Source organism: Gobius niger (assembly GCF_951799975.1).
Source record: "Gobius niger genome assembly, chromosome: 18".
NCBI lineage: Eukaryota > Metazoa > Chordata > Actinopteri > Gobiiformes > Gobiidae > Gobius > Gobius niger.
In genome coordinates this window covers 16,911,348-16,933,996 of record NC_136869.1, presented here as the reverse complement: position 1 = coordinate 16,933,996, position 22,649 = coordinate 16,911,348, and the positions used below count along the sequence as shown (strand labels likewise).

General features: G+C 44.5%; 1 protein-coding gene across 3 annotated transcripts; it reads right to left on the bottom strand.

Moving 5' to 3' along the window:
- Positions 1-62: 62 nt before the first annotated feature.
- boc (BOC cell adhesion associated, oncogene regulated) lies at positions 63-22,230 on the bottom strand. Of its 3 annotated transcripts, none has more exons than XM_079576660.1 (17): positions 22,008-22,230; positions 9,916-10,044; positions 9,470-9,742; positions 6,797-6,943; positions 6,243-6,386; positions 5,721-6,014; positions 4,551-4,823; positions 3,944-4,378; positions 3,786-3,854; positions 3,334-3,543; positions 2,530-2,705; positions 2,210-2,432; positions 1,954-2,136; positions 1,670-1,881; positions 1,514-1,602; positions 1,092-1,231; positions 63-992 (listed from the first exon to the last, which is right to left on the bottom strand). In XM_079576660.1, the coding sequence occupies exons 2-17, from the start codon at positions 10,025-10,027 to the stop codon at positions 823-825; spliced, it is 3,150 nt and encodes a 1,049-aa protein (XP_079432786.1). In that variant the 5' UTR covers positions 10,028-10,044; positions 22,008-22,230; the 3' UTR covers positions 63-822. The 3 variants fall into 3 exon arrangements, with proteins under 3 accessions (XP_079432786.1, XP_079432787.1, XP_079432788.1); XM_079576661.1 differs by lacking the exon at positions 22,008-22,230 and adding an exon at positions 16,054-16,346; XM_079576662.1 differs by lacking the exon at positions 22,008-22,230 and adding an exon at positions 15,837-15,969.
- Between the last annotated feature and the right edge of the window lie 419 nt (positions 22,231-22,649).

Genomic DNA, 22,649 nt, shown 5'->3' with positions numbered 1-22,649 from the left:
TTAAAGGAAATTCATAAATATCACACAAAGATGAGTCACTTTCAAATGTTTTATTTACATGCGATAGTGCTCCAGCCTGTGTAACACGGGTGATTCCACTCATGAGGGAATGTAGTCTCGGGATCTCCTTCATATTCACAGATGTCTTAGACAAGACTAGTCCTTGTGAGGGCCAATAATACTCAGCAGTCACAGTGCCCTCTCCTGGTAGTCATTTGGTGACCAGCAAATAAGAAACGTAGAGCTTATATTGACTGAGTGAAAAATGTTTCCAGAATCTCTCCCATTCACTGATTTGAAACAGAAAAATAAATAACTATACAAAAGATACTTATGCTAAACAATGATGTATGTTGCATACATTTGTTAATAGCTTGTTAAGGATGAACAAGGCATAATGGCTCTTCACTATTTCTAAAACGGCTGCTGTAAATGTATGACATTCTAGGTCAAAGTGCCTGTGAACTGCAACATGAATTTGTCCCTTTGTGACATACATAAAGCAAGTAGCTCAAAGTGATAGAGGAATTAGAGAAGACATCAGAAGTGCTCAACACAAAGCTGATAATTTCAGATTTAATTGGTCGTTTTCACATAGAGCAAAAGGACTACTTCCCTTCTGGGAAATGTGGATAAAATTCTGCAACGTTTTGCCCCCTTAGTCCATTAGGCGCAAGGTGTATGGATAAAAGTATTTTTTCCAATATGAAAATATCCATATATACAGTATATGAAACATTTATGTACAAAATAATAAATATATAAATATCTGTAATACAAAAATAAATATTTTCTCTTGTTCTCTATATCTTCAACAGTCTGTTATGCATCTGTGATGCTGGCAGTCCCTTCATCATCAGGAGAGGCCTCTTCTGCGAGGACGCTCACATCCTGTATGGTTATGTCTTGGGACTGGGGAGTCGTGGCCACTGATGATGCTGTTGTGAATATGCCTTCATCTTCAAGAGAGAGTAAAGGGAGGGACGATGTTTCTAAAAAAACAGAAAAAAACAGGAAAACAGACCGATAAGAAACATGTGGTGACACAAAGCATGAACAAATATGTGTCGAGCTCAGCAGCGGTCACGCACTTTCAGTTAGACCATCTTCAGGTCTGTCCTCACAGAATCTCCCATCGTCATCTAGTTCCTGTGAAGTAACAGCCTGATGTGATGAGTCCACGAGCAGGAGAGGGGAGTTATACGGAGGGCAGCAGTGTTGTGGATTGTGGCTGTTGGGGGGGGGGGGGGAAACAACAATTATTTAAGACATAGATTATATATCAATACATTAATATGAGAAACGTACAAAAGGAGAAAATATTTACTCAAATAACAGTACCGTTAATTTACAATAATTCTGCTCGAGTATTTGAAAGATTGACAACAGAATATAATAATGCTACTTGAAATTAATTGACTTAACAGCAATTGAGTGCTTAGTAAAAATACACTTAAAAGCATAATTTTAAGAAAAAGTGTCTGAACTAAATGTAATGTATTATGAGACATACCTTGTAGAGCAGTGATAAAGGGGCAAATGTCCATTTGGAACGGGCTGTGGTAACAACGTGCCCCCCTCAGCTTCACTGTCCAGGTCCTCCTGTGATACAATCTTATTAGAAAACAAAGAAGTACAAAAAAAGCACAACATATGGACAAAGCTGTACCTGCTGCAGCCCTGGTAGACTCTGTGTAGCGTGGTGAGGCTTGCCATTTGGTGTGTATTCTCCATTGGCGGGGTAAACCACATGAGGAGCCGACATACGAGCGTCTAAAGGGCACTGTCCCACCAGCGCAAGGCCATGGAGGGGGACCATGGTGTACTGGCAAGTGGACACGGGCGTAGCCAGGGTGGGGAAATTAGGGTCCGCTGATTGCTCTACAAAAAATTACAACACACATGTTAAAACAGCTGTTAGACACTGCTGTTATTAGAAAGCAAAGTACTTACTCTGTTTGGCCCAAGCCCTCCAAAGGCAGAAAGGGATGAAGGCAACAATGACGAAAACAAACGCTACCAGGAGGACAATCCCAACTATGAGGTAAGGCAAGTCACCAGGCCGGGGCACGCTAGGATGTCTCTCGGGAAGAAATGGAACATCTGACGGAGTAGTGATTGGAGCATTGTGCATAGCTGATGGAAAAAAAACGTGTTCAAGACTCTCCCAATAAAAAATGTAAGAATGAAAAATCACGGCACCACTGACCTTTGGTTTCCATGATGACCACGTTGCCAAATTCGCTCTCCCCCTTCTCGTTAAAACTCTGCATTTTGATGTCGTAAGACGTCTCGGGCTGCAGGTCTGTGATGGAGTGCCAGTATCTGTCTCCCTCAACCATATCCTTCTTATAGTCGCTGTCGTTGTCGCTGTCAGTCGGCCGGTAGTGGATGTAGAAACCATAAATAGGCGTGTTGTTTACTGGCGTGTACTGGAGAGAGACGCATAAATCACATGTTGCAATAAAACACAACAGACAGGAAGTTGTATTGTTTTTAAGTCGCACAACATTTTAGTCCGTGGCTTACAGTCCATTTAAGGATGATCGTGGTCTCATTGATGGCTTCATTGTAGGTAATGTAGGGTCCCACAACTGGCCGCTCGTGAGTTCTCCCGCCAACAACTGTGTGCGCTTTGGACGGGGCGCTGGGCGGGCTGGAGCCGATCACATTCACCGCCACGACCCGAAACTTGTAAGATGTTCCTGAAGACAGAAAAACACAATCATTACAGTCAATTAAGTTCTTTATTGCATTGTTGTTGGCTGGCAGTGTTGGCTTTCCGATCACTTTCAAAAGAAACGCTTTGTTGAGAGCAGGCTAGTTACGGATGTTGATTGATGGCTGTAATTACACAAACGACTGTAACAACACACGTTTAGAAGATAAATTTATGGGCAACGAGAAAGTAAATATGCAGGACTTCGATGTCGTAATTACAAGCAAGTCAGCCCTTCTTACCCACACTCACAGTAACGTCTAAAATTGGAGAAACTCACATTTTCAGGAGGCAGGAGTTGACATATGGGAGTGGTATGATTTTTGATAACAGTTTCCAAACAGAAAAGCCACTTACAGTATGTTGAACCCTATAAAAATATCATATCTGTGAATCCACAGACTTGCCATATTAACCTCATGGCTTTTAGTCTGATCAACAATCCTCCCTGTGTGACAGAATACTACTACCACTACTTTTTGACGCTATTGTGATGAAACTGTTTTTTTAATGATGCCAGTAAATTCACTGCTGCCCTCAACGTTATTATTCATTAATCTATGTTACGTGAAAGCTACCAACATGATAAGATTAAGAAATGTTGGGTAACTAACCTTTCTCCAGACCAGTGATCTCCACAGAGAGGCGCGAAGGAGGGATGTTCTCCACCGCTGTGACCCAGTCTTCTCCGGCTTTCTTCACCTTCTTGTACTCCACTCGAAACGACTGGATGGGGAAGCCACGGTTGCCGCGAGGGATCCAATGTACATACGCCGAAGTGTCTGTCGCCGCGGTGACTGTGGGCTTGTCCGGAGCCTCGGGAGCTGCGGGTTCGAAACAAAGGTGGTCACTTTGAGGACAGAGACGGCTTTTACAGTAATCCACTTTGCATTGTGCACTTACGGAAAGCTCATCCTTCAGTGACAATAGAAGAAGATAGGAGAAATAACAGGTTAGTCCAAAGAAGTGTTAAAAGCCACTGCATGCAGCAGAATAACATCTACTTAAGGTTATTTTGGTGTTAGCCGAGTAGTACAGGAACACAGGTTTGGAAGATATCACTTACGAGAAAGGCTTGGGGAAGGAACAGCAGGAGTTTTGGGCGGATCAATTGGGCTTCCTATGCCTCTTCGACCTAAAAACAAACATTCAAAACGGTTTGTTCACGTGTCAAATATTCTAAAACAAAACATTACAAAGCATGAGAATAGTAATTAAAATGACCTTTTCCCGTTCTGAAAGTCATCATGGCGGGTTGCCCCAAACCGGCACAGTTTTTCGCAGCCATCTCCACTTCATATAAACTGTCTGGCTGCAGTTTGGCCAGAATTAGTTTATGGAGGGAGCCTGAGATACTGCTGGATGTCCACTCTCCAAGGGGAACTCCCACTTTCCTGTATTTCACCATGTACTCCAGCACTGGGGCGCCCCTCTCATGTCTGGGCCTCCACGTGAGTTCGTAGTAGTCCGATTTTCCCGTGCGTGGCTGGCTCAGGATGACGGGGGCATCGGCGGGACTGACCTGCCCCGGCAGATCAGAGCAGTCCAGGGGCAGCGTGGCGCCAGAGCTGCCGGGTCTCACGGGCGGCTGTTCCCTCAGGACCTTATCAGGGCTCAGGGGACGGTACATAGAAGGGAGTTTAGCCCTGGACGACGGCCCTAGACCAAGAGACGAGTCATAAATCAGTTATTCATGCTGCTCTGCAACAAAGACAGAAGCTACAAACATCTGTGTCCTTTCTGTGAATCTTAATCTTGCGTATGTTGTACCCATTAGCTTGAAAGTGTTGTGAAAGCAGGATATCAAACCTATGAGCATTGACTGTCGTACCTGTTGCAACAGTGATGAGACGTGCTGACGCCTGTGCACTGCCCACACCGTTCTCAGCCATGCACTGGTAAAGGCCGGTGTCCTGAGGTCCTACGTTGGAGATGCGCAGCCCCCGGGCGGACAGGCGATGGCGAGGAGATGGAGAGAGCGGCTGGGCGTTATGCAGCCACATCACAGACGGAGCAGGTTTACCACGCGTCTGGCACGTGATTCGCACCACCTCCCCAAACACCACGTCCTGCTGCTGGAGCTCAACTGTCACCTGAGGAGGTTCTGCAGAGAATGAGGCAAGGAAACATCTTAGCTGCATGTAAAATCAATAAATGTACTTTATAGCAGAATAATAATGCTGCATTTATTCTATTCTAATGTGTCCAAAATGCAAGTAAAATACAGGCCTTCACAGCCTGTTCTTCATAGAGTAAACCATTTTACATTAGAGTAAAACAAGGTGCCCTTGAAGCTTGTACAAGGCACAACGTAAACAATGCTGCCTAAAAATGTAAAATATAACTTACTCGTAAATTTGATCTACAAACATATTTCCAGAAACAGAAAACAATTTGTGAATGGTCACAGCTCTAATTGTTTGGTGTTTGTAAATTTTCAAAATTATTAAAACAATTTCATTTTGAGAGTTGCGTGCAGATGAGGTTCCTTCTGAAACAGTGTGTGAGTGTCTCTCTGTGCAGAAGCAGCCAGGCGAGGCGGGGCAGGCAGTTGATGGTTGGCTGCTTGTGAATCAGCGAAAGACAGAGCTCATTACTGCTCCAGCAGTTCTGGCTTTAATTAGAGCCAGCTGCAGCGAGACAAACCCACAACACACCCAATCGCTCACACTCACAAATGTCCACGCACACACGAAAATCACTGTAAAAACATCATCCATAACGCAGACACTTTCAGTCAAGTCCTGCAGCAGAATAGAGCTCTGTCTGTCAATGAGCTTTCTTACACAACAGTGCCCACTCACAAACGCGGCTCTCAGGAGTCTGTACACACAGACCTCAGTCTATAGTGAGCACCTAATTATTAAACCAACAACGTTCAGTGGACAAATACCTCAATCACACCAGCACTTTTCTATAACAGTGAGACACATTTAAATCTGAGCCACTCAGAGTACAGGTATAAAAAAGACACTTTGTAGCAGTAGACCTGTTCTCTTACCAAACACTTGCACATCGTAGAGCACAGTAGCCAGGCCAGCAGCACCGATGCCGTTGTCTGCTCTACAGACATACGTCCCAGAGTCGCCCTCACTAACGGCGTCGATTAGCAGGTTACTGAGCAGGAAGCGTGTGTTGTTGTGTGAGCGCAGGTCCAGTCCATCTTTGGCCCAGGTGACCTGAGGAGTGGGGATCCCACTGGCCACACACTCCAAAACCAGGCGCTGGCCCTTGGTCACCATGATGGAGCGAGAGTCTGGAGGGTAAATGATCCGAGCTGCTTCAGCTGTGGAGCCTGAGGCACAAAATGACATGAGGAGAAGTTTATGTTTAATGTTTTTACAGTGGACGTGTTACATCTATACAGCAGTAGTTTATTAGTAGTTTAACAGTCTGCATACAATACATGGCCTGGCCATTACACTATTTCATAACCTGGATAGACCCAATTCATACCATTTGAATTTGACATGGCATTACTTGTACTGCTTGCTGTTTTTAGCTTTTGAAACTCATAACTCACGTCGTATGCGCAGGCGGTCAGCAGATCGGGATGTTTTGACTTCCTGGGTGATGGGGTTGTAAGCAGCACATTTGTACGGCCCCTCATCTTCAAGTGTGGCGTTGGCTATTTGCAGGTTCCCTGAAGGCATGATGAGGTAGTTGCCTGCAAGATATAACAGAAAGGTTTTACAGTTTATAATATACAGTATATATGCACACAGTGACCACTGGAAGGCACTCTAGAGATCGACGGAGATCTGCCAGTGCAGGATTCATCCACAGAGATAAGCAGCACTTATCAGTTCCTACAACTTCCAGGCATCATCAGCATACCAGCCACAAAACCACTGGAGCTGTTCTTCGGTTCCAGGCAACTTACAACTAAATAGTGTCTCAAATAAACAACAGCATTCCTATGTTTTAACATTGTCAAGATAGAGGCCTTATCACTGGTATTATTACAGCCTAAGATACCAGGATTAAAGTCTTCCCGTAAATTATGAAGACAGGATGGGAATATCGAGGAATGTGGAAGAGAGTCATTTAGCAGATCACGATAAATCAAAGCATTACCTTTGGACGTCTCCAGCCACTCCTGTTTGACGCTATAGCGGACCTGAGCTTTGGGTTGGCTTTCAGGCAGGTGACATTCGATCACAGCTGTGTTTCCTTCGTCCACCTCGATCTCCTGCTGGTCATCGAGCTCAAAGTCTCGCAGCTCTGAAAAACAAGGGAAGAAGTCAGCCCTGCCAATGTGTTGCAACACAGTGGGCCGCTGTTATCTATTTAATACACCGTGTAAAACAAATGCATCAACTTTGGACAAAGAAACCACAGTAAAACTAATGTCTTCAGCAATAACAAATTCTTCTTCTTCAGATCATTATCATTATTATTACTGTTACCTCACTGTGCGTTTGCCACAAAAAGACATTCAATTTGAATGAACTTCTATTCATATTTAGGCACATTTTCAAACTAAAAAACATCATTGCCCTGGGCTGGATAAGGCCAAAGCCTGAGAGTGGTGTCTGTGACATTGAAGTAAGTGTCATTAATCCTGAAGCCGGTTCAGATTTTGTGGGAAACGCAGAGTGGGATTACAGGGGCCATGTGCTGCAGACACACAGTCTGCTCAGCACAGACAGCACTGCCCTTTGACCTTCTAAAACCCCAGCCGGAGAAGCCCCAGGCCTGGCCATGGGGTCAGGGGTGAGAGGTGTCCATTCTATAGAGTTTCATATTCAGTTTGGTTAAGGCAGAAATCACGAAACGGTGCTTTCAGCAAGAAACATCTCAGCGGGGAGTTTGTGCAGTGCGCCATTTTAAAAATTGAAGGCAAAAGGAAAAATACAAAGAGGCAGCTTTGGAAAGGAAGCTGGAAAATACCAACAAAATGACTGGAGAAATTTGTCATGACGGAGTCCAAGAGCAAAATTAAAGATAAACAAAAGTTTTCAGAGAATGTAATTAAACGTCTACCAGCCTCGGTTGATTTATTCTTAACAAACATGGCCTCTCCATTCTTTCCAGAGGTGCTGTAAATGCTCTGTTTTTCTTGGAGCCTGCTGTCACTGTGGCACACACACTGAACTATACAACAGTCAGCTGATGGGACTTTGCATACAGCTCTAATTCAATAAGCAAAGCTTAGATAAGGCTGGGATATCTATAGATATGAACATCACAATGATTTACTCAAAGCTCTGAGCAAACAGCTTTACAGCCGGCAGCCTCGTAAGTTATCCACCATCCTATGTGTGTCTGGGGACGTCAGACAGACACAAAAACACAGCAACATCTCTGACTGTTTGAGCTCTTATTCTGAAAGATGAGATTCCCAGCCAGGACATGTCAGGCTAAGTGCTGTGAGTCTATGAGGGAAGAGTGGCTGTGTGGCGCTCCATTTGCTAAATCAATCAGGTGCTGTTTTTACAAGCAGCCCATGACGACTGTTACCCCCATATCTCCCCATCCCACCTTCCAACGCATTCCTCCAGTTACACCTTTTAACCTGTCCCACATTCTTCGCAGCCAAGGCCCTGCATGGGGGCCTCTCAGGTGTGTGAATATGTGTGCACTGTGCAGCCCCTGTGCAAGGAGCAGGATGGAGGATTGATGGCATTCATAAATGGAAGCAGACCTCCCGCAGCAGGGCGTCTTGGCAAAGCAGAGCTAAATATTTCAAGAAAGACAGTGCATTCATCATCTTTATGTGTTGCTACAGGAGGCCTGTGCATGGGATTTTGAATTAAGAGATGTTTGTGTAACGTGTTGTGCGTTCACATTGTTTGTGTCAAAGGAGTGGGTTGCTCAAGTAAGAGGCTTTTAGATTATGATGAAAAAGAGAGACAGTAACAGCGTACAAAAGCCATGCGCACAAGTATGTTCACATGGAAAGACTAGCACGCAGAGTCTCAATGGAGCAATTCCTTAGGCAGTTTGAGGGTGGCCATGACAAGCTCTTTATTAAATTAGGGAAATGTTAAGAGGGAGGCGGAGCAGGCGAATCTGACTCCACATGTGGTAATCTCAACATGATTCATCTGCTTATTGAAGATATCATTCCTATGAAATTACTTAATGTGCACACCACTGGCAAAAAACGAAGACTTAAAGAAGAAGAAGAAAAAGTGAGTTTGGTTTGAGAAATAACTTTAAAAAACGCTTAAAAGCTACTGATTATTTACTCTCTTGAAAACCTATGACTCAATTACAGGAGCATGATTTGCGATACAACCAGCCCTGCAGACAGGAATGTGGTGCTATTGGGAGCAGGTCCTCAAGAAGCAGGGGTCCCGTCTCAGTCTGCCTCTGACCGGCTGCGGCCCCTGGGTCTACCTCCATTCCTGTGGCTCAGGTTACACAACTTCAGACCCCCTCTCTGTCCCATGATGCATATCAAATGTAACACCACACTCCAAACAGCACTGCTCTAAAAATGTCAAAAAGCATAAGGGATAATTCACTCCCTGCTTCATTCTCCTGGGTCAAAGTGCACAGAATATTTTCAGGGAAGGGACGTGATCACAGACCTATGAGGCTCAGACTGGCAAGAACGAGAGAGGCAGTGGAAAAGTACACTGTTTATCGCTTTGTATTTATAAAGAAATGTAGGCAAATAAATCCCACTCCTCTATGTTTTGGTTTACTTCTGGAGCATTAAGTCAATGAAGCTCCGACAAAACTGAGGGGGGCCTGTGTGCACGTGTTTATTTGTTATGGCTTTGTGTAGATTCTACTCACTGGCAGCAGTGACGTTTGCAGGGACACTGGCCAGAGCTCCAGCTGCAGTGCTGGCCACACACTGATATCTGCCCAGGGTTGTGTTGGTGAGTGTGGGGATGAAGAGGCCGTTGAGCCCTAGGACGACCCCCAGGTCTCCTCCCTGCACCTCCACACCATTGAGCCTCCAGCTGACGTTGGCCGAGGCGGGACGTACACTGCAGCGCAGGCTCACACTGCCCCCCAACTTCTGCACCACAGACATGGGCTCCTCCGTGAAGACTGGCACCTCATCTGAGAGGAACAACAGCATTACTATGATGAAACACATAATAATCAAAAGATAGAACTGGAATTGGAATTTCTGTTTAGAAAGCTAATGATGTAAGTGAACACTCTCTGAATGAATCCTAGTATGAATAACCATAGGTGCTTGATTTACATAAAACGGTTAAGGAACCCCTCACCTGAGAGAGAGGCGCCGCTCTGCAGGCAGCACAGAAGCACAGCGCCCAGAGCGCACAACACTGGAGCCTTTTTCCTTCGCATCCATGGAGTCCAACCTCGCTTTCCAGACATCTTCCATGCACTGCCCTCTGAAAAAAGATAGGGTTGTCAGTTATTTGCTGATTTGGAGAAAATAAACAGCATAACATGATGACAAAGTCTTGTTGCAAACACACAAAATACAGTGAGTGGGACCTTGTTTTCGGCTGCATCCGTTAAACGGGCATCTTTTAAGGAAATATTAGACCATGCAGCAGGGCACGGTGCACTGCCCTCAGGAGGCATGCCCCGGACACAAATAAAGTCTTTCTTCTCTCTCAGCCCCCATCTCAAAGTTGACCCCCAGCCCTGCACCCGCACCCATCCGCTCCAGCTCATCAAAGGGGCACCCTCATTCTGCTGGATGTAACCCAAGCCCTGCACCTTCCCAACCAGGTGTAACCGATACAGGTAGAGGGTCCGCCAGGAGGAAGGAGGCGGGAGGGCCAAGTAAAAACACACAGGCTGCATTCAGAGCATGGGACAAAGAGCAGCAAATGAGAGGCGGGACATGGAGCGGGGGCCTAGCGAAATATATATCACACGGAGCTGGGGGTGTGGGATAGCATAGAGGACACTTCTTTTATGCTTCAGAGCCGTATGTATTGGGGAAATGGAGAAGTCTATGGTAATGGTGAGTCTATTAACAGTTAATGCAGAATGGGGAGCGTTCTCTCTCCCTTGTCGCTTGCTGCCAAGTTTCCCGAATTCTTTCCTGTCAGGTTAAACTAACAACTTCCCGTCAGGATGAGGAGGGTGGTCCTATAAAACTGAATCTCTTTTCTCTTTCTCTCTCACCAATATACACATATGCTACATACAGTACATGTATCTTAGTACAGTACCGTCACAGAACATAAGCACACCCAACAGCAGCAACTCTCTCATGTTGACTTTCACACACAGTACAAGTTTGTCTGGACGTCGTATGACAGGAGAATGATTAATGAGGCCGATACACAGACATTTGTATTTAAAAAACACAGAAATAGAGGCAAATCCAGCACTGAATGGAAAATCTGACAATGCACATTCAATATCAGCAATTTGTTTGGCTGCTTGGCAAGTTCAATGAAAATGAGACAACCAATACTAGAGGAAAACTGTGCTGGCTTCTGCCAAATGCCACACAAGGCAGCACACGACTCTGCATGAATTTCATTATGCGTAACTAATGCTAAACATCTGTAAATTACCAATCCTCAGACAAAGCAAAACTTGTGGATTTTCACTGAAAGGCACAGGCAGCCCTTCACACGTGCGTAGTCACTATGTTTATCTTGGAGTAACTAATGACCATAACTTCTACCACACATGCAGGTAGACCTCACTGGTGTACTCAAGTGCTGCATTAGCAATGGCCCGCTTTAGTAAACAGCTACTGTGGGATGAGGGGTACACAGAGCTGAAGGCCTGTGGCTTCTGAGGCAGGTCGTTTTATGGACATAGCCCAGGACAGCTGCTCATAAGACACCGTACATCTGCATTAGGCACCTGTCCTCACTGCCAGGGTCACTAACCGTAAACCACACCAATCTATGTGCCAACTGGACACAACATAGGACACACCACCTTCAGCATGATGCTGTTCACATACTTTCTTTTAATATTTAATGAAAACTTAAGTCTGATCTGTTCTGTACAGGTGTATTTTTACTTGACATACGCAAAAGGCAGCCATACATCACCAGTGCCTAAAAACAGCCCTCTTCTCAGAGCCAGTCAGTCTGATTCATTAGTCAGCTGCGCCCTGTGTTTGCTTAGCGGATGCTCTACATCAAGATGAAAACGCTGCCTTGACATCTATGTCCAACTTTTTCCATCTATTCTTTGCACAAAGGTCATAGACAGAGAGAGGAGGCTCCTCCACATCAGCGAGACTGATAAAAACCAGAGCAAGCAGACAGCTCCACTAAATTATAAAACAGGAATGTGCTTATGCTTTAGCAATGAGAAACAAACCCTGCAGTTGCAAACAGTGTTCTTTCTTCTATAGTGGTCACACAAACATGCTTTCAATCTATACTGAATGCTTCAACAAATTGAATTTTCAAATGATATTGAACTCTGCACAAAATAAAGTTACTTCTTGTCAGAACTTGGGACCAAGCTGGACACCTAGACCTGAAGACTGAACAGACTTGGGGAAAGCATTTGAAGGCCAAAAACATGGCTGCTGTTCCGATGTGCAGGCATGCATCATGACTGGAGGTATGTGAGAGCCTTGTATGTCCATGTGCTGGAGTCACTTGACAGAAGTTCATTGTGAGCGTGCTAAGTAAAGACACCGGGGCCCCATATCTCCCGGGCCACTGCGGGTCCCATTGTAGTCCTGCCTCCGTGGATAAATTCATTTTGACAACCCTGCTAATTGGATAAAACCAGGCTGGAGCCTCCTCCCAGCGCACTCACATTCCATCTGTTTTCTGGCATGGAGAGGACACAGAGAAGGGAGGAGACTGTGGTGCGCTCTGACTCCTTCTGAGGTGCTGTTGAATATTTATCGGCTCCACAGCTCCTCTCCCGCCCTCCCCCAGTTTTACGTCTTTTTACACCCCTCCTCCTACTACTTCTCCTTCGAGCTTCTCCAAACACCATAAAGCCCCCCCCTTTAGATAAACACATGCGGTGTCAAGTGTGAGGAGTGCCGGGGGTTCAACTGCCCCGCTCGAGCCCGCGGGCCACAATGCCACTCTGCATAGCTGCCATGCGGGAGGCCGGTTGCCCCTAGCGACACTAACAGGCAGAACGCACCTTAATAGAGTGGAGAGTCATTGTAAAGCAGTGAGCCGGCGCACGGACAAAGCCCCCGTGGACCCGCGGAGAAAGGGGAGACGCTACTCTGAAGGGTCCGAGGAAGAGCTGATGATGGGCCCCCGCTCCATGACCAAAGAGGAGCGAGAAGGGGGGGCTCATTGACCAAAAGTGCAATGGGGGGCACTACTCAAATTGATGGGGGTTTACGAAGCCAATGCAATGGTAGTAGTGTTCGTGGTTAATAGTGAGGATGTCAACTGGCAGGCGAGCAGGAGGAGAGAGCGGGGCAGTGTCAATGAGAGGGAGGGTTCGAGAGAGCTACACTCACTCTAACATATTTCGCTCTCACTTTGTCAACCTGTCCATGCCCCTCTGGTTTAGCCTGTGGATTGTGCTGAGTGGAGGGTGATGAAGGGTCAAAAGTTTAAGACTAAAAACAATGCATTAAGAAATACTGGATTTTACCCACTGGGCAAAGTTACAATAAAGAATCGTTTTTTCATTCGTACAGCACTGAGACATATTTAACAAACTTAAAGCTACATGGCGGAACAATTCAGGTTTCACATTGTAAAGCTCAAAACAATAAACAAACATGCCAGCAATATCAAACATCCTCTTTATGATCAGCAAGACACCGACAATGCAATTATTTTTTTGTAGTGGGTTATCAAAATAAAGCACTGGCTACCTGTACTGAAAGTAGCCCTGTCTCCAAGGTGATGGGTGGGTGATGCACTTTGAACTACCTTGTGTATGAATCGTGCTCTACAAACAAACTTTCCTTGATGTCCCGCTCCCAGCAAAGTTACGAGTCAGGTCTGAGGAAAGTAGGCCAGAAAGAAATATTCTGAACTAGTAAAAACGGCCCTAATACTACTGTTGCACAGTGTGGCTTTAAAGGCCCTGTGCCTGTTCTTTTTCTTGCCGTGGAAAAAAATAAATGGTTTTGTTATTGAGTAGAAGAAAAAATACAGCAGTGCATAATTATAAAGACTTTTATTGATGGTGAACTAGCTGTTACAAAAACTGTGATAGAAACAGGCTTATACACACTCGTTGTGTGGTGATGTTAAAAATGCCTAAGTAAAGTTATGAGTTTGGACCACAATTAACAATTTAAAATGTAATCTCTTTCATCCAACTTGGATCATTAGGTCTTCTAGTGATGATATTAAATGCTCTTGTAGTTTAACATTTTAGTATGCTGCTCTTTCATTGCAACGTCTAATAAACTGTATAGGGCATTTAATCTGCTATGAACTCCAAAGCTTTAAACCAGTTTGTTTTGTTTAATGTAGTGCGGTATGTAGACATTTCAAACCAGCTTTTTGTCTGAAATGAAACAGAGCTGATGTTTTGAGGCAAGTCAATCTGGCTCAACTGGGATCAAATGCATAAAGCAAACTCAAGTGGAGATCCATCTGTGTTGCACTTCCCTGAGTAAAAGCCTTGGCAGGAAATAAATCAGACTCTGGCTTCCTCTCCTCAATCCCTGAGACCAGCTTTTCGGACAAAGCTTTTGGAGAGACCCATGTTGGCATCCGCTCGCTGGCCAACAGGTGGATTGAGAGAGAGTGTGTCCAAATCCTCTCCCCCCAGACATCACTCGTTCTCATGCCATAAAATCACACATCAAAAGCCTCTAACAAGCCCCGTCCCGTATATAATACACACGCTTCACAGAGTATTAATGAGCTATATGCCAGCGAAGGCCCCCTCACTAACCCCCCTCAATCCTACACTAACGAGCAACAGAGCGTCTCGAGGATTAAGGACAAGGATTGAGACAGCCTTGCAATGGGACAGGGGGCGTTTTTAATCAATTAGGTGCTGCATCTGCATAATTTAGGTAACGAGGCTGAATTAACCACAGACGGCTAATTACTGAGCGGTGACGAACACTCCCCTACGCATTCCTGAGGCTGTCGTGAGATGCCAGAATACCCACCGGGCCATGGGAACAGCGAGCATCCTGAAAAAGAAAGACGGGGACGAATGATCTCATGTACATGATCAATGTAGGTTTAAGTCCGAGCGCCCGAGGGGTTTAGAACAGGGGCTGCGACAAACTATTGGTACTTGAGAAAAGTCACGAGCTTTGATGGGAAATGGCGGCCTAGCAAATGATAATGTACATTTAGGAGTGAGCCATATTACAAAATACAATCATGGTCTCCCAATCCTGTACTGCTGTCTCCTTTCCCCACCCCCTTCACCCATTGGTCATCCGCTGACAGCTCTGGGTGACTGACAGGCAGGCTTAACCTATCAGAGTCAAATGCTCACTCTCTAAAGAAGCAGATTGCTCTCTGTGATAAACAAAGTGACCACGAGTACTTAAATCAGAGAAATACATTTAGTTTTGTATGCATGATCATGTGAAAATGGTGGCTTGATGACTTATTTGTCCACACATTTTAAAGGTGCATTATGCAATATATGTATTTGACCCCTTATTTGTATGTATTTGACCTTGTAGTGACCCAGCGGCTGTATGAGTGGTCAGCTTGGCACCTTTACTTTCCTCTTGGGTGCTCCAGGATCAATTATTTGGAAGGTTTTCACGGCTGATGGGTCCTCTCACCAGAAAACCAACAAAACAATTGATCCTGGAGCGTCCTTGACACCCCTGTGATGGAAAGTAAAAAGTAAAGGCACCACTGGGTCATTACAAGGTCAAATACACACAAATATCAATTTGTTTTTTCACATGAAAAGTTGCGTAACGCAGCTTTAGGTTTAAGACAGAGATGAACTAAAAGGAAACCAGTAGAAACAACAAAAAACAAATCTTTCATTGCAAAATAGCATGTTAATATTATGTCACCAGACAGATCCTCATCTCCTAATCCAAGACAATGACAAAATATTTGGCTTTCAAAGTACCACCAGGACTTGATCAAGACCAAATCAGGACTAAACCAGTTCTAAAACAGACCTGAACCTGGACTACACCATGAATAAACTCCATGCCGTAAACAAAGCACACTTGAATAACTAACTCCACGACACTCAACTATTGCCATGCCGTGACATCATCAGCATACCCTCCATAAAGATGGTGAGTCTGAAAGCGCATTACCTCATACGGGGCCATAATCACTCCCATTCGCCACTTACTAATACAGCAGACTTCTGTGCTCGTCTCAAACCAAGGCAGCGCCATATTTCACTTAACCACAGCCATTCTTCCCCCTGCCTCTGTTGTTTCTCCCGGCGGCGCACACAACAACTCGTGCATTTGACGACGCATAAGCAAGCAATCACGCGAGCCGATTATATGGTAAAAGTATACTCACAAAGGCACAGAAATATGCGGAGTCCGGGAAGTTTTTTTTTCTTTTTCTTCTCCACACAGAAAAACCGGCTACCACTTATTATGTCCGACCAGAACTGAGATGAACTCGCCGCAATGCTGTACACTTTCATAGCTGTACATATAGGCAGCTTGTGTGTTCCCCTCAGCGTCGCAAGGGGAAGGGAGGAGGGATGCAAAGGGGGTGAAACGGGGCCCCTAACTCTTTTGGCAGCTCATGCATCAGATTGAATGGAACCAATTATAAATCAAGAGCAATTTCTCCCCATTATTCTGCAGGAACTGGGAGAGGGAGAGGGAGAAAATCGCTGCCTGCCTACAGTTCTCAGTGGGGGACGAAGGAAGGAAGGAGAGTGAAATATCATATGAAAAACAGACGCCGGACAGGCATGGGGAAGATAAGGCGAGGGGAGAAATGAGAGAATGGAGAAACGCTGTTAAGTGTAAGACTTATTGGAAAAACAGATAAGGAAAAAGAGTCGGACAAATCATATATATGCGGGGTGTGGAGCAACAGGCCAGTGGTTATAAAGTGAAAAGAGCTGAAGGAGTTTCTTAAGAGGAGAAACAGCTGGAAGGAGGCTGGTTTCAAAGGGAGCTCTCAGTTTCAGAGGCCGGATTAGTGTGTGTGCGCAAGAGGGAGAGACGCACAAACCAGGGCCTGCCATTTGTCCTGTCACTCAGAGGATGTGCCCGGTCCTGGGGGAAGAAAACTCAGAAATAGGGCAAAATAAAGTCAAATGTTGTGCTCCAGGTCTGTAAATATCACTTCATTGTGATTCAGGTCTTCTCAATTAAATAAAGTCTTACTGTATGTTCAACCCACTTCTCCTATTCGATTGTCATGCTCCGAGTGAATAAAAATCCCTGCAAACTCTTCAAAATGAAATGTCCTATACCTGATTTTATGCATACAAACAATAAGAGAGAGCATGTGAATCCAAACTTGCTCCTAAGTAACTGCTTTCTACTAATAATGGCTTACAAGTGTATTGCTTCTCAAGGCACTACACTAGTCATTATTCATCAATTCCAAAGTCAGTAATAGTAAGCAACAGTTGTAGCCACAGCTGCCCTGGGGTAGACTGACAGAACCGAAGCAGCCAATCTGCGTTGTCAGCTCCTCAGACCATTGCTACCCACACACTGCTTTCACACAGGCAAGGTGAGGGAAGTGTCTTGCCCAAGGACACGGCCCATGAGTTTATGAGCAAAACTGTCACAGTAAAGCAAACAACAACAGATTATGACTAATATAAAAGGCTTAATTAAATGAGTTGCACAGCAGAGAAAGGTATTGTTGCACAAATGTCAGGAAATAAAAGCATTGCACTATCTGGGATGAGAGAGAGAAAGACGAACTGCACCTTCGATGGAAAATTCCAGCTCTGATAACCCCAGGGGCCCAGTAACTAACTAATCTGGTGCCCAGTGATTTATTCTGTTGAATCATGTCTTCTCCTGCCAGTTCCACATTTTTCGATGATGAGTTTTCACTCTCTGGGGCGATGCTTTAAATCAGTTATTTTAAAAGACAAACTTGACGTTTACGGGACGGCGAGCGTTTGTTTTTAATTCAAAACACTGGTGTGTGATTTAACAATGCCAGGGAGAAACTTCACGAACTCCAGAACACTTTGCTTTAGAACCGAAGAGAGATGCAGAAACGTACAACGGCCACAGTTGTTTTAATGTGAACGTTTGATCAAGCCAGTTTCTACGATACATCGGCAAATTATTGTTTCTGCAATATTAGGTGATGCAGCGTCAACACAGCAAGAACCCAAACATCGCTGAGACATTTTCTTCTAATACAGCCAAAAACTGAACCACATAGTTGCATAATAACATAGTTCAGTTTCAGCCATGACTTTCCTAAGTTAGTTTTTAGCCTTGCTTTGGTCCTTATTTAGTATTTTAGTCTTGTTGTGACACTGGATGGTAAAAAGATATGAAAGTGATTCCTAAAATACTTAAATAATACTCCCAAACAGATAATCAGAATATTTTCTCAGATTTTTGTCTTTTGAATATCTCTTTAAAAAAGCACTACTGTGTATACTTGGCTTGTAAGGTTCTTGATCCATGTACGTGGCTTTACAGTTGCTCAGTGAACTTTTTTGCCCATAAAACAATGTCCTAAAAGTGTTCTTAATAGAAATTACCAACTAAGGGAGTCATTTAGCTGTCCCTTGTCAATAGTGTAATCTTTCTCCTGTGTGCGAATGATCAATTAGAGCGTCTGCGTTGCTTTTGGCTCATAATAACTCCCCTAATCTTTCTCCAAATATCTGCTTTGCACACACAGGACTATTTGTCTACGCACACACACACAGTCCTCTTATCCCAGTCTGGAGTTGATCAATGATCTAACAACACACGCACAAGACGCACCAGCACTGGCAACATAAGTGTGTTTGTGTTTGCGAGTGTGTGTGAAAGGGAAGGAGTGTGGCTGCATAGTAACTTCATTATCCAATCAAGAGCTGCTTAAACTCATACTTTAAGTGGCCAAACTAATCAACTTGACTTCAGATAAAGAGCTTAGGTAATCCATATTAATCTGTAGAGTGAGACACTGGGAACAACAACAGTGTTATTTTTATGAGGTGAATCTATAGTGGAGGCATTCATCAGATAGCGGCATTTGGAAACCCAATAAAACGGCTTTGCATGAGAAAACTTGCTCGTTACGACTGAATGTGCAGCGTTGTGTCTCGCCCCTTTCCAAGATCCATTTTCTGTTCATCTATACCTTGATAATCTGACTGTTTGGTCCTATCCAGTTTAATTAGCCTCTCCAGCTCACTGTCAGAACTTTCCCCCTTTTTCACCTCGCATTCTTGGCTTTCTCTGTGGTCCAGGGCTGACAGGGAGGATCAGGGAGAGTGGAGGTATGCAGCCCCAGGGGAGGAGCCTGGAGAGGGGCCACCTGCCGGTCCAGGTGTCCCTGTGTGGTGAGCCAAGTCGAACTGGACACAGGAGCTCTCCCCGAGGGCACGCTACCCGAACACAAGCCTCCAATCTGTCAGCGCTGATGGACTAATGCACCGTATGTCAACAAGCCAATAATGTTCGGGAATCGGCTGCCTTTTTTGGTCCGATCTCAGTTCCTTGATACTTTATTAAATTAGCCCTACACTTTTGTCTCAAAATGGCCACAGTGAAAAAAGCAACAAGTAGGGCAGCTGAATGATTTTGGAAAATATCTATTTGCCATTACGCAATCATGATTAGACCTGCGATTTGTTGAAAAACCTATATTTTACAGACATCGAGTTAAGGGAAGACTGAAATATTAACTGCTAAACTAATAAAAGAATACATGCAGTTCATAGCGTGCTTGTAGTAGACAGAGTACAGAGTTAGTAAAATACACAATACAACCACCCGGGGATTGGACCTTTTGTTGTTTGTTGTAGTACGTAAATAATTTCGATTCGATTATGATTAATCTCATACTATTGTAACAAGCAGCGCATTCCTGTGCAAACACCAAATCCACATTTAGACAGAAGCTTTCACCTACACACTCACACAAAAACCTCAGCATACAGGAGTTTCACAGCCCGCAGATTGTGCCTGCAGGCTGTTATGACTGCATGAGTGTACCCACTGTCACAGAGATGAAAGCATGCCCTGAGGAAGGTTTTTTTTTTTTTCGTTCTCTTTTGTCAATTAACGCCAATGTTACACCCTCTGTAATAACAATGCAGCCTTCCCACAATGCAGTCAAAACTTGGGAACCTTGACTCACAAACAGGAGAGGAGTTTTAGCACTAAATAACAGTTTGCCAAATCGCATCCTGAAATCCATCTTTGATTTACAGCCAGATGCAAAAAAACATACCAGAGTCAAACAAGTTAAATCCTATTCCTATAGCGTCCTGACAGCCCTCTTCAAAACGTCAGAGAAACATTTCACTGGTGACACGGCGGAGGCGCTGTATTGCTGTTGGCAGTAAACCTAAATCCACAGCAATTTTTCAGTAAAATCTAAATAACAGCATCGTCAGCTCCTAAAGGCCCGAAAACAACCACAGACCGTAAGTGGAGGGGAGGAAAACGGCAAACATTTTGTTGAGCTACACATTTAAGTGGCCAGGAAACCAACTAACATAATGTGAAAATATTGGGTCAGCACAGGCAAGAAATGGTTTGGTTTAATTATTATAAATTGTGCAGCCCTATAAGCCCCTATCCATGCCCAATAAAAAGTATTGAAAAGACTGACAGTAAAACAAATGGGTTATACACTGGAATGTTTGCAATGCTAGAACTACCCCTTTAGTGGTGCCCTATTGTTCTGACCATAAATAAGCTGTCATCTTGTGAAGTGGTTCGTAGCGTGCAATCCTCCTCAGTTCCATTAAATATGTTTTTCCAGTCTCCCTAATAAGCGACCACAAAGCCCGAGCAGTGTGAGAAATCGCCAGATAATCAAACTGCAATCAATTAGTTCAACTTTGATCCACCCGACTGCCAGAGATGATCAACAACAACACGCTGCCCCAGTCACTAAACAACAGGCGCATTCTCCTTCGTTTTTTTTTGTGCTGAGACCAATTAATTCCCTTATAAGCCGTGCGCCTAATTGGAGGAGGCCAGGCCATTCGTTTCGACTTTTAATCCAAGTGACACTGATTCAGCCCAACAATCGAGCGCTCTTGTCCCAGGCCATGTCAGTCATTGAACTGCTCTGGTTCTGTCCGTGCGAGACATTACAGGCTAAATGCAATCCAAATGACAAAACGGCACCTGGGGTTGGTAACTCGAGCCCCCGTGCGGCTGTTTCAGCAGGCCTGTCCCGACTGGATGTGTCCCTCTCTTGTGTCTTTCAACCTGGGCCCCTGCAGTGACTGACACTCTGGCCAACACTCATTAGCAGCTCAGAGGATTAAGACAAACATTTTCTCATTAAATCACACTTTGAATACAGGGTGATATGAGGAGATAGTGGAGTGGAGAGCAGATGCCAGAAGACCTGTCAGTTTATAGAGGCACTAATTAGGTTACATTGACATGAGACACTGTGCTGTGGAGATACGCAAGTATATGTTATTACACCCTTGTGACAAAGACTGGGACAATTTCAAAAATACTCAAGGTGAAATACATTCATTTGGCCAAAACAAACTTTTAATTGTGAGATTTACCTAATGACTTGAAACTAACAACAATCATGAGTGAACATCTTTCATTAAAACAGTCTTTATAGTTTACTCCCAGATACGTAATGTCTCACAAATGTGTAATGCAACCCTTATAAGCAGACGTGCAGCTCTGCAGATGCCAGTGATAACATCAGAGGTAAATCTGCCAGAGCCCCCAGTGTCTGTTTTCTGTTAACCTATGGCAGCCACTATAGGCTGCGGCGCGGCCTGCAAAACCCAACTCAACAACAGCATAAAACATGCCCTAAACTGCTTTTGGTGATTTCTATACAACAGAGTTACTGGCAGACGATATATTCATAGGCGGTTACCGACGCCCTCCTAAAAATATAGACTTAAGTGCAAGAAAAACTTGTAAAAGTATGGATACGATGCTCACCCAATCAACAACAAGCTAAGCTCTGCGCAAAGTTATCCTTAAAAACGAGACAAAATGTGCAACAAAACCACGACGGCTGATCTGTACCCGGAGTCTCGCAAGTTTTAAGAATGCAATAGTTTGAAAGTTTTTGTCAATCGATTTGGCATAAAACAAAAAACAACTATTTCTATCTAGAATGGAAGCGCAGACGAGCTAGAGGTTTTACGCAAAATCACTTTTATAGTTATAGGAACATTAACATTAAGCACGTGAGCATTACTGTTAAGCATTACTGATAAAACTACTTAACAAAACTTGGAAAAGTATCTAAAGCAAGTATTACACTATTATAAACAGCGTAGCTTCACAAAAACATGGACCGCATGAAGGCAGAAAACTTACCAAAATCGCTCTACTTGGTGCTCACACCTCGCTTTTCCCCTAACGATCTTCACTCCGAGTGTCTTTCGTGGCGTTTAGTTCCCAAGGTAAGACTAGTTTGCTTCTTTTTACCATCTAAAGCGTTGCTGCTTTAGTAATTTACTGCGATGCCACCGACATTTTCTTCGGCTCCCCAAGTTCTCACATTGAAAGGCCGTTTTTGGATGACTGAGCTCTCAAACAATTCTCCCTTTTGCGACGCCTTTGCGGGTCCTCCCACTTCCCAAGAAGGAGGAGGGATTTGAACAATAGGGACTGGCTCCCAAAATCCCAGAGCAGGGTACAGCGCTGCAGTTTCTCCAGCTCCAGACTCTTCTCACAGCCTCTCAACACTTTCCAATGACAGTGCGTAAAGGATGAAGCGCAACCTTTACGCGCGGTTGCGACTTCTGCCACATAAGGCAACAGCACTCCTAAAAACTTCGCACTGGTTTAGGGGAAAGTGCGCCCCCTCCCCCTCATCTGTTCTCCCTGATTTGCTATGCGTTAGTCTCCACAGGGTTTGTATTGACCCCCGTTCATTGAGGCTTGCAGGCCCTCCAGTGCAGCTGTGAACTGCTGTGTGTTATGTTTTTTTGTGGACTGGACAGGCCCAGTCAGGAC